This window comes from Scophthalmus maximus, chromosome 2, assembly GCF_022379125.1.
Source record: "Scophthalmus maximus strain ysfricsl-2021 chromosome 2, ASM2237912v1, whole genome shotgun sequence".
Lineage (NCBI taxonomy): Eukaryota > Metazoa > Chordata > Actinopteri > Pleuronectiformes > Scophthalmidae > Scophthalmus > Scophthalmus maximus.
Window position 1 is genome coordinate 5,486,194 of NC_061516.1, and position 16,044 is coordinate 5,502,237.

Consider the following 16,044-nt stretch of genomic DNA (forward strand, 5'->3'; position numbering starts at 1 on the left):
TCACGAGCCCGGCATGAAGGCTACAAACAACCTGCGGTGCAGCACCCTCTGTATAAGACCACCTCTTGCGTTTACGAAAAATTCAATCTAAACGCGTTGAACTACCAAAAGAAAAGAGTTTAAGAGCCGAACCACTTCACCATGTGTGTGTTTTTATATGCTTGTCTGTGTGTGTGTGTGTGTGTGTGTGTGTGTGTGTGTGTCATCATCTGCTGCCTAAATAACTGCAAGCTGTGAAATCTGAAATCAGTTTCTTGATGATGGCGTTTTTGACACGTTGAACATTATGCGGGTATGTATCCAGAAATATATGTGTGTGTTTGTGTGTGTGTGTGTGTGGGGGGGGGGTTATATTTTCTGGTTGAAGATGAAAAAGCGCAAAACAAGAAGAAAGCGCTTGTGATGTTGACAGCGCCAAGAGAACATTTTCTGCTGACTTAGGGAGGGGGGAGTGTACTGTAGCGGCTTGTTGTGGGCAAGAAGACAGGAGGTGTGTGTGTGTGTGTGTGTGTGTGTGTGTGTGTGTGTGAGAGTAAATGCTGGGCTGTGCTGTTCTTGAACTGAGCAGCAGGAGATGGCATTTTAACACGCCTGTCTCTGTGTTTTGTGGGAGCTGTTGGGTTTTTCCTCTGTGATACTGCGAGGTCTCGAATCTCACTATGTCAAAGTGCCGCGAGATAATGTGTGTTGTAATTTGCTGCTATACAATTGTAGTCGGCTCCGGCTGGTCTGCAATAGAACCCCACTCCTGATACGACCAGCAGGACAGTGACAGAACTACCCTGGGCCGTACTCCCGGGGCATTTTTGACGATTTTCTAAAAAAAATTCTTGCCATTTCATGTTATTCGCCCCTTGTTTTCCACTCTTTTCAGATAAAGACGTCCGCCCAGCCGCCCCCTTTACCCCGCACCCGGCGGTGACACAAGGGACCACGAAGGAAAGCGGTCCCAGAGGCAAAAGCGCCGGCGCCGTGGCCGGAGGTCTGCCGCATTCACTGCTCGTTCAAAGAGGGCGGCTTGTCTCCCAGAAAGGGGCGATCCCCGCCTCCGCTCTGCCCCAGAGCCAGCTCCCTCTCCTGGGCAGAGGACTCAGCGCCAGCTCCCTCCCGGGAGGTCATTCCCTGGAGCACGGGAGCGGGGGATCCCTGGGGGGGGTCAAACCCCCAGCATCCGCTGCGGTGCCAGGCCGAGGCAGCGATCCAACCCGGCCTCCTCCGGCAGACACGCGCTCCCCGCCGCCCCACACGCAGACGCACACCCCTGGGCAGGAGGAAGAGATGAGCCCTGTGGCCACGACGCTGGACGTGGACAGCGGGGACGTGGACCCCGAGGCAGGGCCACCTTCATCAGGTATGAGTCGCCTCAAGTCCGCTCATTGTCCTCCCGTCCATTCGGTCGGGATGTTACACCGTGGGGGAAAGGTTTTGTGCCGAAGTGAAGGTTTGAAGGGAACATTTACACTGCACTGCCTTTCAGGAAGACGTTTGTAGCCCCGTGACAGTGTCAGTGTCAGTCTGTCCACCACTAACAACCAACACAAACCGGGCTATTTCAGCAACCGTTGCACAGATTTTGCCGTCAAAAATGTACGCTGACATTCACGGTCCTCAGAGGACGAACTGCACGGACCTTTTAGAGAAACAAAAACTTTTAATGCAAGTGTCGTGTTACAGGAAGATTAAAAACCACCATGCTAACGTACCAGCTGTAAGTCAGGACACAGTATGTTAAATTCAAATGCTTGCGTATGTGTTAAAGATTATGCGATAATAATTCAGTTTTATAATATGTAACAGTACACACTTGACGGGAGTCATTCCGTTGAGTGCTTTTAGTAAAGCTGCGTGTAGTAAAGTACAATATTTGCCTCTGAGATGCATTGTATTGTATGTACATGTATGGAGAAGCATATTAAATGGAAACACATTCTGAATGAAGGACCTGATAAACTGGGGTATTACTACTTTCACTTCCAACATCTGAATATTTCCCCCCACGAGTGATCTTACAAAAATGAAGGACGAAGGATGCGACTGTTGATTCCGCGTCACAGTTAGCGGCCACGAGTCCTCGCTGCGCCTCGTGTCTGCTGTGCAGTGGCTCTGATCCCTTTAATTTGTGTCATTAATTATACACAGCGGGGATTTCCCGCTGAGTTCCCAGGCATGCTCACATTAAAGGGGATTACAAGGCAAGCTACAGAAGAATACAAAAATAAAAAAATGAGGCCTATGCAAACCAACCTCTCTCCTGCTCTCTCCTCAGCGGCGCAGAGCTGCATGGTGAATTTGTCCGACCCGGAGGGATACATCGACTCCTTGGATGACCCCCCGCTGCCGGACGGCACCTCCTTACACTGCACCTACACAGTGACCGTGTACACCGGCTACGGCGTGGAGCTGCAGGTACACGTCAGCAGTTAGACTCACCCACCGGTGCCATGCTGGACGTCGCTCTGCACTTAGTTGTGTCTGCTGCAAACACGAGTTATACCTCTGATCTGATCCCAGGGTGAACGCTGCCTTCCAGTGGCCACTGCTGGTACTGCTGCCACTCGCTCTCTCTCTCTCCCCCTCTCTCTCAAGCCCCCTTCGGATAATGCTGCCTTTGATTTTTTTTTTTTGTTTTATACTAAACAAACAAAGCCACCCTGTCACCGCCGCAGAGTGTGGTCTTAGATAGCATGGCGGCGTCCTGGAATCAGAGGCATGACGTGTAACTCCTGTCCCACTGCGCCAGCTCTCCCTTGTACACAGGCATCGATCCGGCTCTGTGACTACCTCCGCTTATTGCTGGAACAGCAACCCTTTATACAGAATAGCAGGGTGGAATGAAGGCAAGAGGGTCTGGCTGCGGACCGCTGGAGCTGTGGAGCTCCACAGTAGACCGGAAAACACGCGACCTCCACGTCTCTAAACCGGAAAACACGCGACCTCCACGTCTCTAAACCGGAAACACGCGACCTCCACGTCTCTAAACCGGAAACACGCGACCTTCTCGTCTCTAAACCGGAAACACGCGACCTCCACGTCTCTAAACCGGAAACACGCGACCTCCACGTCTCTAAATCGGAAAACACGCGACCTCCACGTCTCTAAACCGGAAAACACGCGACCTCCACGTCTCTAAACCGGAAACACGCGACCTCCACGTCTCTAAACCGGAAACACGCGACCTCCACGTCTCTAAACCGGAAACACACGACCTCCACGTCTCTAAACCGGAAATGCGCGACCTCCACGTCTCTAAATCGGAAACACGCGACCTCCCCGTCTCTAAACCGGAAACGCGCGACCTCCACGTCTCTAAATCGGAAACACGCGACCTCCACGTCTCTAAACCGGAAACACGCGACCTCCACGTCTCTAAATCGGAAAACACGCGACCTCCATGTCTCTAAACCGGAAAACACGCGACCTCCACGTCTCTAAACCGGAAAACACGCGACCTCCACGTCTCTAAATCGGAAAACACGCGACCTCCATGTCTCTAAACCGGAAAACACGCGACCTCCACGTCTCTAAACCGGAAACACACGACCTTCTCGTCTCTAAACCGGACACACGCGACCTCCACGTCTCTAAACCGGACACACGCGACCTCCACGTCTCTAAACCGGACACACGCGACCTCCACGTCTCTAAACCGGAAACACGCGACCTTCTCGTCTCTAAACCGTAAACACGCGACCTTCTCGTTTGTTTGTTTTTGTCCATATAACCGATTACACACAACTTCACTGAAAGGTGAGTTGCAGTTTTGCAAATCGCTAAAATGAAAATCTTCTTCTTGAGTTCTTTTGTAGAATTAAAACGAAAAAAACCCACCCTGCTACTTCCTTATTGTAGCGTGGAGGTCACGTGTTTCCGGTCTAGCGTGGAGCTCCACAGCTCCGGCCGTCTGCACACGGGACCCTTCTCACTAAAGGTGCAACGGTTCTCAGGTTCATCCATTAACCGTTTCTTTTCACAACCGTTCCCAACACGATTCCACAGGTGTGCTAGAGACACAGTTGAGTCGTACACTTGTTCGTCATCTTCTTTTCTCAGATCATTTTCTCATTGAGTGGTTTTATCTCTTTCTAACAAAACCTTGTGCTGATAGTCTTTGTGCAAAAAAAATGACTCATGTGACAAAATTCCACAGCACCTCACCTTAACCGTCATAACGGCGTTTCTCCTCAAACATTTTTATTCATATATGCTGCATGGCTCAGACAAATAGGAAATCTCTCACTAAAGTTGAAACTTTTGCAAAGAGGTACAAAGACAATCCAGACTACCCTCGGGAACAATGCGTTCATTACCCAATCTGTCTGATGTAACCATCATTAGACAAATTTTGGCCTACTGTACTTTTTATTAGGGTTTCCATGTGCAATTCCATCCCGACAAACTTCCCCCCATAAATTAGCAAAAAGGAGTATTGCATCTGGAGTCACATTTCCGGCTTTTCTGCCATATTTACTCTCCTTTTATCTCGGATTTGCTGCCAACCGACCCCTGAGTAAAATATGTCTCCTTCTTTTTCACCAGTTCAGCAGTCGAGGTGCTGCTGTGCAGATTAAACAAAAAACACAACACATTGATGAACAATGAGCTGAAAGCAGCTAAAATGTTTGTCCCTGAGCAACTGCTTCAGCATACCACCCATTGTAAATATTGAAAATAATCATTTAGCAGCGATAGTTTGCTCTGTGATGTTTTGCAAATACTGTTTTCATATTACCATGGGGAGTATCTCTGCACCTACACAGTGCAACTTGTGTTAGTCAAATTTAGCGCTGCAACATCTGAACAGTAACAAAGACGACACAAAACAACGGGAATCACTTAAGAGAGTAAAAATACCTATCTAGGGTCAGGGTTAGCGTTGTCCCTGTGTGTGCAGGTGAAGAGTGTGAACCTGTCCGAGGGCGAGCAGCTCTCCATCAGGGGCGCGGACGAACGGGGGGCCCTGCTGGTCCTGGCCAACCACACGCTGCTGGTCGAAGGTCAGGTGATCCGCAGTCCCACCAACACCCTGTCGGTCTACTACCGCTCTGCGCCGGAGGGAAGCACGGGCAACTTCCAGCTGCACTATCAGAGTGAGTCCACGAACTACACGTGCACACACACACATATATATATATACAGTATATATACACTTTGAATAATCCAAACATCACAACACCATCACAGGCCCTTCTGTACTGTGTATTTCTGTCCCAGTACGACCAGGAACAGAACAACATGAGGAGACATCAGCCACTTTAGAGGCTCAGTAGGAACCAAACCAAACTGTCAAACAGTTATCTGAACAATATTAAAATTATAATTTATGTGTGGATGTATTAGCCTCACAATCGGATAAAAGAAGATGAACTGTAGAATTCACAGTTCATTTTGATCCTATGTACTGTATATTTCTTATATTTTGCTGGAATAGTACCAGCAGCAGCAACACAAACAGAATCAAGCATCTGTCACCACCCTCTTTATTCCCCCCTGTACTGTATGTAGTCTTCAGGCTGAGCTGTTCCCTGCCGAAGAAGCCTCATTTCGGGGAGGTGTCAGTGCTGGACTTGCTCCCTGGAGGAACTGCCCGCTTTCACTGCCACATGGGGTACCACCTACAGGGGGCGGCGCTGCTCACCTGCCTCAATGCCTCCCTGCCCGTGTGGAGCGGCAAGGAGCCCAGCTGCAGGGGTGAGTGCAGGGGCCGATTTCAAAGTGGAGCGAGAGAAAAAAAGTCTGGACCCACCATGCTGACGTGACTCCTCCTCTGCAGCTCTTTGTGGAGGGACGGTGAAGAATGCTACAGTGGGGAGGGTACTGTCCCCCTCTCCCCACCATGGGCCTAACGCCACCCAGGACTGCTCCTGCTCCTGGTCCCTGGAGGCCCCCAGGGGCCAGAGGCTGCACCTGCATCTGGAGAGGCTGGCCTTGGGCCCCACTGACAGGTAGGGGCACCCATGAGTGTCTTATGAGACATTGGGTCTCATGCAAGAAACGTTCATATGAACAGATTTGTCCTGAAACCAAGTCTTCCCATATTTTTTCATCGTTTTGAAGCAATTATAGGTATTAAAACATATATAAAATCCATCTCATTTTGTTGACATTATTCTGTTTAATTATTAAAGGTGACATATTATGCAAAAATTACTTTTTCAGTGTTTGTGCAACATGTGTGTATCTGTGGAGCCTGCCGGCCCCTCAAACTGTAAAGCAAGACCACCATGAGGCGACTAAACCCTCCAGCCTGAAAGCTCTGAACCACTGGTTCAGATTTCTCTCCCACTATGATGTCCCAGTTGGACTCCTTTGGGTGTAGCCCCGCCTGCAATCGGAGAATCTCCACCTCTCTGGTGAAGGGGCGTGACATTTCCCACACGTTTTGAAAGCGGTTGACCAATCACAACAGACTGGGCCAGTTGGCCAATCAGAGTGGACTGGGGTTTATCGGGAGGCGGGGCTAAAAGTTACCCAGGCGTTGCAGGAATATGCTGTATGAGAACACTGATGTCTTTTCTGAACATTAGAGCATGTAAACCTTTCCAAGTGGCGACACAAATTAAAAGTATGAACCTGAATATGAGCAGAACAGGTCACTTTTACAATTGGTATTATAATATAATTCTACAAGTATTCATGTACCTGTTAAACGTTAAAATTCACTCAACCTAGCTCATGACATCACTAGTCAACCCCCAGGCGAGACAGGGTTCGTACAACAAGCGTTACAGTATGTGCGCTCGTGCTGTGGTAAACAGCTCACGGTAACCGGCTCCACGCGCCAGAGAAGGCTCGTCAGATCATTTTTACGCGCTGCATATTGTATAATATTGCAATAAACAAAGTTGCACTACTGATCCAGCACCAGCAGAAAACCTGCCTGTCCAACATCGACGTTTATGGCACGTATTTTTTCATCCATGTCAGGGACAGAGACTTCACCTTGTCCCTCGATCGAAGTCATCGATCGCCTCGCTGTGGCGAGTGGGTTTTTTCCAAAGCCATTTTCATAGCGATGCATTTCATCTTCATGTCAGTGACAGTGCGACTCACAGGTGACTCAGTATTAACAGCTCTGATTCAGTCAGTCACTTGACTAAATATAGACTTTCATTTGCGGAGCCTTTTATGGTTTAATTGACATTGTCCTAGATGATCTTTAGTTTAGTGCGAAGTCTTCCGGATGAAAAGTTTTTCTCTTCCACACACACACACACACACTCATGTATACACGGCCTCTCCGTCCCTGCAGGCTGGTGCTGTGGAGCGGGCTGGACGCCGGCTCCGTCGTGCTGTTCGACTCGGGGCGCGGCGGGCAGATACCTTTCGAGGGGGTGATCAGCGAGGGTCCAGCTGTGAGGATCCAGTTCATCACCGATCAGCCCAACCACGACACGGGATTCAACATTCGCTATGAAGGTGGGCGGGCGCTGATGTAGGGTTGGGGTACATGAGTACAAAATACATGTGTTTCAGATGTCCTGACACATTTCTTTTACACAGATTACACAGAATAGAATTACACAATGAAGACTATTTCAGAGCCGACTGCCGGGCTGCTTATATTGTTCACTGCCAGGTGGATTTTGGTTGGATGGCTGGTTGTTCAACACAGTATCAGATTCAGATTGTGGAGGGATGGAAAGATAGCTTACAACATGTTTATCCTCATGAAGAGGAAAATAAAAGCTCTGTTCACTGAGGTAGCAAAGGGAATTCAAAAAAAGAAAATCTGTATGGTCAAACAGTCTTTATTACCTGTCCAGTGAGCTGAGCGCGCGGCCCTTTTCTCCTCATTTCATCTGCCGCAGCGTTCGAGCGTGGCCACTGCTACGAGCCGTACCTCCAGAACGGAAACTTCACCACTTCGGACCCGTTATACGGGGTCGGAGCTGTGGTCCAGTTCGCGTGTGACCCGGGCCACTCGCTGGAACAAGGGCCCCCTGTCATTGAGTGCATCAGTGCGAGGGATCCGTACTGGAATGACACAGAGCCGCTGTGCAAAGGTAAAGCAGAGGATCTTATCTTAAACATGAAGTAAACACAACACTGGGGCAACAGAGATAAGGACGTTTCGGTTAACTAAGTCCCGACTCAGACCACAGACTCAGGGAGTCATTTAAAGGTTTCAATAGAAGTTCCACAGATACAGATGCTGTGGCGTAATGGCTGCGGCTTCTATAATCGAGGTGCCGACACATAGTTTCTGGGGCGGCAGAGAGCGGGGATGAGTGACGGGCAAAGATTCCCCAGAACCAAAAAACGAGAGATGACACAGTGAGAGTTTGGCCCGAGTGCAAATTCCACAGAACAGGCGGAACAAATCCGGCTGAACAAATCCAGCGGAGACGAGACGGAGAGACCGCAGTTTGAAAAGGCCGATCGGGAATAGGTGTGAACAGTGCGGTTCACCCCAATGGACCAGTTTTTTTTTCCACAGCAATGGTGGATCATTGGTGTAGCAGCGGAATGGAGCCGATGGGCCGTCGGTGTGGCACTTATGAAGGCGTTTAAGTAATCAGATTGTATATCGTCAGCACATCTGAATCAAATCAACATGCGCATTAACGCATTTAAGAAAAAAACAATATTTTACATTAAAAAAAAGACTGACTACATAGAGTAACTACATAGGCATGTCGTATTGTAAATCGACACACAAATCTTGTTTCTGTCGCTCTGAATAACGGATTCGAATTGCGCGCCAAGAACTTTCCCTGAACCGACTGAAGTCTCCATGAGTCACGTGACGTGCAAGCGTTTTTTGGACTTCCGTTGTCGCGACTCTCATCAGGCGGCTCTGGCTGTGGAGCGACGGCAGTTGCCTCAGGAGAAAACCGCGCCCGCCGCCGCACACACTCGCATTCACACACTCCACACACAGGACGGACGGACTAAAGGAAAAAGGGGGTCATGAGGAGTCTCAGTACCAGCCGTGACATAGGGTTTGAATCCAGAGTCCAGCCTGGATTCGGGAAAAAGATCCTGTTCTTAAATGAAATACGACTTATTAACTGGCTTTGTCTGAGGTCCCTGTGCACATTGTCTGTGTTAAACCAGACCAGGATATTTCCCTATTAAGTGCTGAAAGTACTTAAACCATGCACCAGGAATGAATGGAATCCTGTATTTCCTGTATATGTTCATATTCTACTGTGCCGTCGTCACTACAAACGTAAAAACATCTGCCTTCCAGCACCTCTGAACCTTCAAATATTTTTCTTTAGATTACTCTCCATCAATCCGTCCTCCGTCCTGTCTCTCTGCAGCACAGTGTGGGGGAGACCTGACCGGACCAGGGGGCGTGATCCTGTCCCCAAACTGGCCAGAGTGGTACGGAGAGGGGGAGGACTGCAGCTGGAGGATACATGTCGGGGAGGACAAACGAGTGCTGCTTGATGTGCAACTGTGAGGAAAACGCCAACACACACACACACACACACTTATCAAATCTCCAGCTCTGATCCAAAGTTTGCCTGGACCAAATGCCAGATGTATTCATTAACATGCATGTGCGGAGGCTTTCATTTTAACTAACTTACTTGCACTCGGATGATCCGGTTGAAGATCAGTGCCGTGGGAATGAATGAGTGCACGTCGCCCGTGCAGATGAGACGGTATCAAAGTTAAAAGAGTGTGCGGCGTTTACTCGGCCCGAGCGCCGAGGAGAAGAAAACAGATGAGTAAACGGCTGCCTCCCGAAATTTCACAGTGAATTGACTCCAAAGTAGATGGGCTAATTGAGCGAAGGCTCTGCCGAAAATATATTTTTTAAAGCTAGGATGAGTCAGATAACCGGGGAATCAATGCGGCGTAAAAGGGAAGCGCCGGATACGGAGCAATAACAGGGGCCGATGAAGGAAGGGGCCCGTCAAATTGAAAGGGCTTGCGAGGCAGAAGGAAGATTTCCAACTGGGCCCTGGCTCGCACCGGTAGCCACGGTGAAGACAGGACGAGCGTCGGGATGAGTGCAATGAACTCTTAATGCTGTCCGTGGGTAGGCCGGGGGAAAATTGCAGTTATCAATTCTTGATGTCGAGTATGCACGAGTAAGGAGTCGTCGCCGTTGGAATCGGATGATCGGGGCCCATCGCGGGACCCGAGACACAAAACTGGAGAAAGGCAAGAGCGTGCGGTTCAGAAAGGGATCGAAAAGACATTCAGACAAACACTGTGCAGGAATCCAGATGAATGGAAACATGGATGAATGTGTTAATAGCTGGTAAGATGTTCTTCCCTTGAAACGGTTCCTTTTATCCATTTCACTTTGTTCTGTGCCATTTAATGAGTCTGTCAACACAAGTCTCCGTGAGCACTTATCCAATTGCATCGGCCGGCCCTTTGGCAGGAATATGTCACGTCACATTTACAGATATTGGAACATTTTCAAAGCCTCGCAAGCTGGCACGTTTAAGACAGCCTCTTGCGGTGGAGCACGCACCTCTGGGCCAACGGACCCGCGGCTGCGTTTGCAGACGGTTAAACACTTTGCCCCGGTGGACGAGTGCAGCGTTTAGCCTCTGAGCTCAGCTCGTCTCCCACGCGGTCGGCTGTCGACGCGACTGGACACGTGGCCCTGAACTGGTAACCTCTCTGTCTCGCCGTCCTCAGACTGAACATCAGCGACAGCGACATGTTGACCATCACCGACGGCGACGAGGTGACAACGCGCATCCTGGGGCGGTACATCGGAGGAACCAGCCCCTTTAAACTCTCCTCCACCACCCCCGACCTCACTGTGACCTTCCACTCGGACCCGGCGGGGCTCGTCTTTGGCAAGGGCGAAGGCTTCATCATCAACTACATGGGTGAGGATTAAGTTGGACCCAAAACGATTCGTCTGGTGACCGTTTATATTGTTCTTACTCTAAGCAAAGCCTACAAAAAGACAAACACCCTAATGAATTGATTCCATGAACAAATGCTGTCTGTTCTATCTGTAACTGCTGCCCCTCCCGCATCGGGTTGGTCCATAAAGAAGATGCTGTGACTCGGATGGGGCTGATCTCCGTGTATTCAGAGAATGGCAGAAATCTGTTCTGCTCCTGTTCCTGAGGAGCTTCACATTTTAAAAAAACCTGATGATAAAACGACCCGCACCAACTCCCTGCTGAAATAAATGTGTGGACAGTTCACTTGCAACTTTTTGCTGTTGTCTTGCAGCCTATGCGGTCACTTTCCGATAGCAATTGCGGCAATTTAGTTCGCATTTCTGTGAATATCATGTTTACAGGGATATTACGTACCAAATGTCTATGTAAATATTGCATCCTGAACTAGAAAGGCACTCAGCAGAGAGCATTCCTCCACAAAAGGCCCGACAGTCCTCTCATGAAACCACATTTAAAGCCGCTAGATTTAGATTTTTTGACTTGGAGCTGCACCAAATTGCACACGCTCATAGATCAGTCCCCTGCGTATGCCTGTTTGTTTTTTTCATCAACATCCTTGGATTATTCCCTGGGAAATTGGCAAAGATGTCAGAAAATTCTCTCGCAATCTTGAAGAAAGTGATACAGAGCATGTATATATATATATCCTGGATCCGCCCCTTTTGTCCGCATCCGTGCCAAAATGTAATGGGTTCTTTCTTGGCCCGTGTCCCGTCCTTGCACTGAGTTTTGGAGGAAATCCTTTAAGTAGTTTTGGCGTAATCCTGCTGTCAAACAATCCAACAGACAGACAGAGAGACAGACAGTCAGAGATGAGAACGAGGTAATAAGATAAAAAAAACTGGGATGCTAGTGCACAAGAGATCCCACCGGATGTTGGACTCATAATCTTTTACCCAACTCGACCGCAGTGATGTAGCCATTGATCTTTTCATGGGATTCGTTGACACCGTTACAAGATAGATCTGAAAAAGTTTCCCCTCCATTCATTTTGATTTAATCCCTTTCTCCGCACGCTGCCCACTCCATTTTTCATCTTTCCCTTTCCTCTCCTCCTCATCTTTATTTGTCTTATTCTCTCATTTCGCCACTTGCCCTTATTCAATCACATCGCATTTGTTTCCCCATCTCGCAGCGGCGCCTCATCCGAGCCCCAGAGTTTCACCAGCAGCCAAATAGGCTCACTCCCCCCCCCCCCCGTTTTTACACAAAGTAATCTGCAGCGCATCCCATACCCCGGCACCTGACACCAATCTAGAAACGGCGCACACTCTGTCCAATTTACTTGTCGTCCTCCCGACACTGCAAGCTCACACACGTTTCCCAGAGGAGTAAATCAAGTAGACACAGCATGAATACGCAGGCTACGCTCTTTGTGTGTGTGTGTGTGTGTGTGTGTGAGCGTCTTGAGGAATAAATTACCCCACACACATTCAGGCTGCACGGAGGAGGAGAACCGAGTCAATAAAGAATGAATAATTGATCCGCCAACTTCAACTTACAATTCCCCGTCGGCTCATTATATTGCACAGTGTAATGTAACACTGTAGGCTACCTGATCAATCATCAAATATACACACATGCACACACGTACACACTGGTCCCAACGGGAGGACTCGACTTATTTCCATGTTTCTCTGGGCTGTGATGATTTGTTTTTCTCGCCGTCGTTAAACACCGGGAATTTTGTTCGGTGTTTTCTTAAAGCAATAAATGTGCCTGTAAATGTGTCAATGGGAGGAGAAAATCATTAACAGTGCACCGCGTTACAGTAATTGATAAATTGATTAGTCCTTGCAGCTCTGCTTTATAGATTCCTTTATTGATTTTTGATAGACAATGTTGTATAAAGTGAAATGCACTTTACAATTTCTTTTTTTTTTTAACTTTTTTGCCAATGCTCAATTGAGTTCAGTTCAAGTAAAGAAGTACAGATTCAATTATTTATAAACGTCTCATATTGTAGGGACTATTCAAGACGAGTTTATTCGTATATTATCAACTTTCTAAAACAAGGGAATTCAAAGTGCTTCATGTAAAATGTAAAAGGTGCTGAGAAGAGAAACACAAGGGAATACAGATGAAGTAAAAAGAAGTAAGATGAAGTAAATAAAAATCTCAGAAACTAGAATGGCACTACTTGCATACCTCCGCCAAGGTACACATTAATGTCTCGTTCTTATAGAAAATATAATCCTGGATTTGCCCCTCAATTCTTGTTGGTACCTACATTGAATGGGTTTGTTCCCATCCCTCCACCATAGTTCGGTGGAAATCAGTTTGGCACAGTCCTTTTTGCGTCAATCCCGCCAACAATGACCCAAACAGACACTGGTGAAAACATAACCTCCAGGGTGAAGGTAGGAGGTTTTTCTTAGCCCTGATTAATATATGCAGGTATTCGTTCCAGGCCGTGTCATCAGGTCCTTCTTCCAGGCCTTCCCCTGGTGCACATGTGTGCTATTCAGTTCACCAAAATGTTCATTCACCTGGTGGGATTTTGCAGACATTCTTGTTGCAATTTCAATATGCTAAGCTAATTCAATTAGCTTTGTTTTATCGAGGCCTCGGGGCTTCAGGGATGGGAATGGTATGGTTCAGACACTATTGGATAGATTGTCATGAAAGTTGGCACAAACGCTCGTGGTTATGTCGACGTCATGCCGTGTCCGAAAGGTGCGCAGTTCAGTGTGTAGTGGACTTCTGCGTCCGAGTGGACTGACAATAAAAAGACGATTGCTGCTTCCAGGGAAGATGAATACATGTTCGAAGCACAGCTAGCACAGCTTTAGGTCTGGAGCTGCTGCTATTTGAACAAAACTGGGGAGTGTATTCCAGGAAGTGGGTTTTGTCAAAACCCTGATTCTCTCCCGATCTGCTCCCTTTCCCTGAGCGTGACCTAGCCGTCAAACAACAGGGTGGGTCCTCTCCTTGTCAACCCCGTCGATATGGAAGCACAGTTGATTCAGCATTATTTTCTGTGTTTAACATGATATGTCTTTACCCGTCAGCAGCTATATTCTTATGTTTAATTTTCAGCTGTAGCCACGTTCTTTTTGTGCCCGTGGGATTGCATTAATCAAAAATAATGATGTAATATTACACTGTGAGTGACTTACTGGTAGAATATAGATAAAATTTAGAGGACAAATAGACACTACGTTAAAAAGAAATTTTTTGTACCTCATGATTTAAAATCTGACAAATGACAAAAACATCTCATGATGAAAAAGAAAACACCGCCAGCAAATGTGTGCCAGTGGCAGCTCAACACAGCCGTGACACATTTGACGGCTTGTAATAATTCTATTGAGGACTGGTCCACTGGATAAAAGTCGACAGCAACTTTGTCAAACAGCAGCTCCAGTGGCAAACTGTCCCTGTCGGAGCGGAAACACTGAGGAGGTGATATTTGAAGAGTGCCCAACGCAGATGAAATCCATCATTCTGCCAAGTCAAGTAATGGCATAATAATTCCATCAATCTTCCACGGTCAGACTCTCCTTACAGAGAGTGTTCATGACATACTTAGATGTATCGCTGTTTATCTTGTTGCTTCCTTACCCTTCACTGTAGCCGGCACCGGGACCACAAGCAATAACGCCATCATAATCGAGCCATTAATCAACGTTTGCTTTCTAATCTTTCTTTGTATTTCTCCCCTCAGAGGTGTCCCGGAACGACTCGTGTCCAGATCTGCCTGAGATCCAGAATGGCTGGAAGACGACGTCCCATGTGGCGCTGGTGCGGGGGGCTCACATCACCTACCAGTGTGACCCCGGTTATGACCTGGTTGGACGGGAGACCCTCACCTGTCAGCTAGACCTCTCCTGGAGCTCACAGCCCCCGTTCTGTGAAAAGAGTCAGTTCCTCCCAGTTGTCTGCATCGCAACTGTGTTTGTGCGTGTGGCCATGCATTGTCGCTGTTATTGCTCATCATTTACAGCCGCTCCTACTAGCCGGGGGTCATCTGTAAATTCACGATGGTCTCATGGGGATTATTGGTACGGTCATCTTTCTCACTTTTGTGTTCTGCCACAGCCAAAACCAAATCTCTCAAAAGTTGCCCTTCGGATTCTCTAAATGTTCAGGAAAAGTGCTTCAATGCTTCCTTTCCTATCTCTTTTAGCATAGGGTACACTGGACCATCCTATGCGAAAGGGAGGAAGAGATATATACGCCCCACAATTCATTACGGCAGCTACATTTAACGTGGCGCGCCATGCACGAACTTTAACGATTGAATCCGAACAGGGCCGGCGCCAGGGGGGTAGTTAGAATTGACCTAGCAACACCTAAGCAACACCAAGATTTTGTTATTAAAACCAAAGAAGAAATTATAGGAAACGTATCTTTAAATAATTTAGATCATTTTATGATGGTTTCTCTCGACATGCTCATGCTTCCCAGAGGATGAACCCTTTTTCATTGTGAACCTTTGTGCTGAATTGCACAGTAATTTCAAACATTTATTAAAGATAGTGTTAGGCTTAATTTGAACTTCCAATTCCTTTTTGAAAAGCTGCCGTATGCTGCTTTTTTGTATGCTGATGTGCTGCTGTAAAGTGATATATGTTTTTATATAAGTATTAATGTTTTATTTATAAAATGTGTTTGTATGAAATCAAGCACATGTTCCTAATTTTCTCTCTGTTGCCTTTTCCTCAGTCATGTACTGCTCAGATCCTGGCCACGTGGAGCACTCCACCAGGTCCCTGTCCGATCCTAAACTCCTGGTGGGAACAACCATTCAGTACAGCTGCAACCCCGGCTTCATCCTACAGGGCGGCGCCACTCTCACCTGCTACGGCCGCGAGCCAGGGACCCCGGTGTGGACGTCTCGACTACCCCATTGTGTCTGTGAGTATCATTAAAGACAAACAAACAAATTACAATTTTCAATTTTTGGGATTAGCATCATAATCTTTTTAGTCATACACTGCAATCTAATCTGACTGCGTTTGGATTGCTTCAAAATCAAACATTTGAAAAATATATGTATTTTTTTTTTAAATGGCTCCAGCCACAAAATTTTGAGTGACACAAATATTCTTTATTTTTTCTTGAAACATTTTCAATGCAAATACAATGCATTTTGCACATTCAGCCACATTTTTCATATTGTACATTAAACCATCAAATGTGGCAGATGCAA

The 16,044-nt window shown here is 47.4% G+C and overlaps 1 protein-coding gene across 2 annotated transcripts in view; it reads left to right on the forward strand.

Moving 5' to 3' along the window:
* The window catches only part of LOC118300658 (seizure 6-like protein), a 51,055-nt gene that overhangs the window by 26,013 nt on the left and 8,998 nt on the right, over nt 1-16,044 (forward strand). For both annotated transcript variants that reach the window (XM_035625262.2, XM_047330592.1), the window contains exons 2-12: nt 875-1,351; nt 2,267-2,406; nt 4,892-5,087; nt 5,503-5,688; nt 5,771-5,942; nt 7,250-7,416; nt 7,809-8,003; nt 9,267-9,405; nt 10,609-10,805; nt 14,557-14,751; nt 15,558-15,749. In XM_035625262.2, coding sequence (XP_035481155.2) covers nt 875-1,351; nt 2,267-2,406; nt 4,892-5,087; nt 5,503-5,688; nt 5,771-5,942; nt 7,250-7,416; nt 7,809-8,003; nt 9,267-9,405; nt 10,609-10,805; nt 14,557-14,751; nt 15,558-15,749 — 2,256 coding nt within the window. The remainder of the gene's footprint in view (nt 1-874; nt 1,352-2,266; nt 2,407-4,891; nt 5,088-5,502; nt 5,689-5,770; nt 5,943-7,249; nt 7,417-7,808; nt 8,004-9,266; nt 9,406-10,608; nt 10,806-14,556; nt 14,752-15,557; nt 15,750-16,044) is intronic.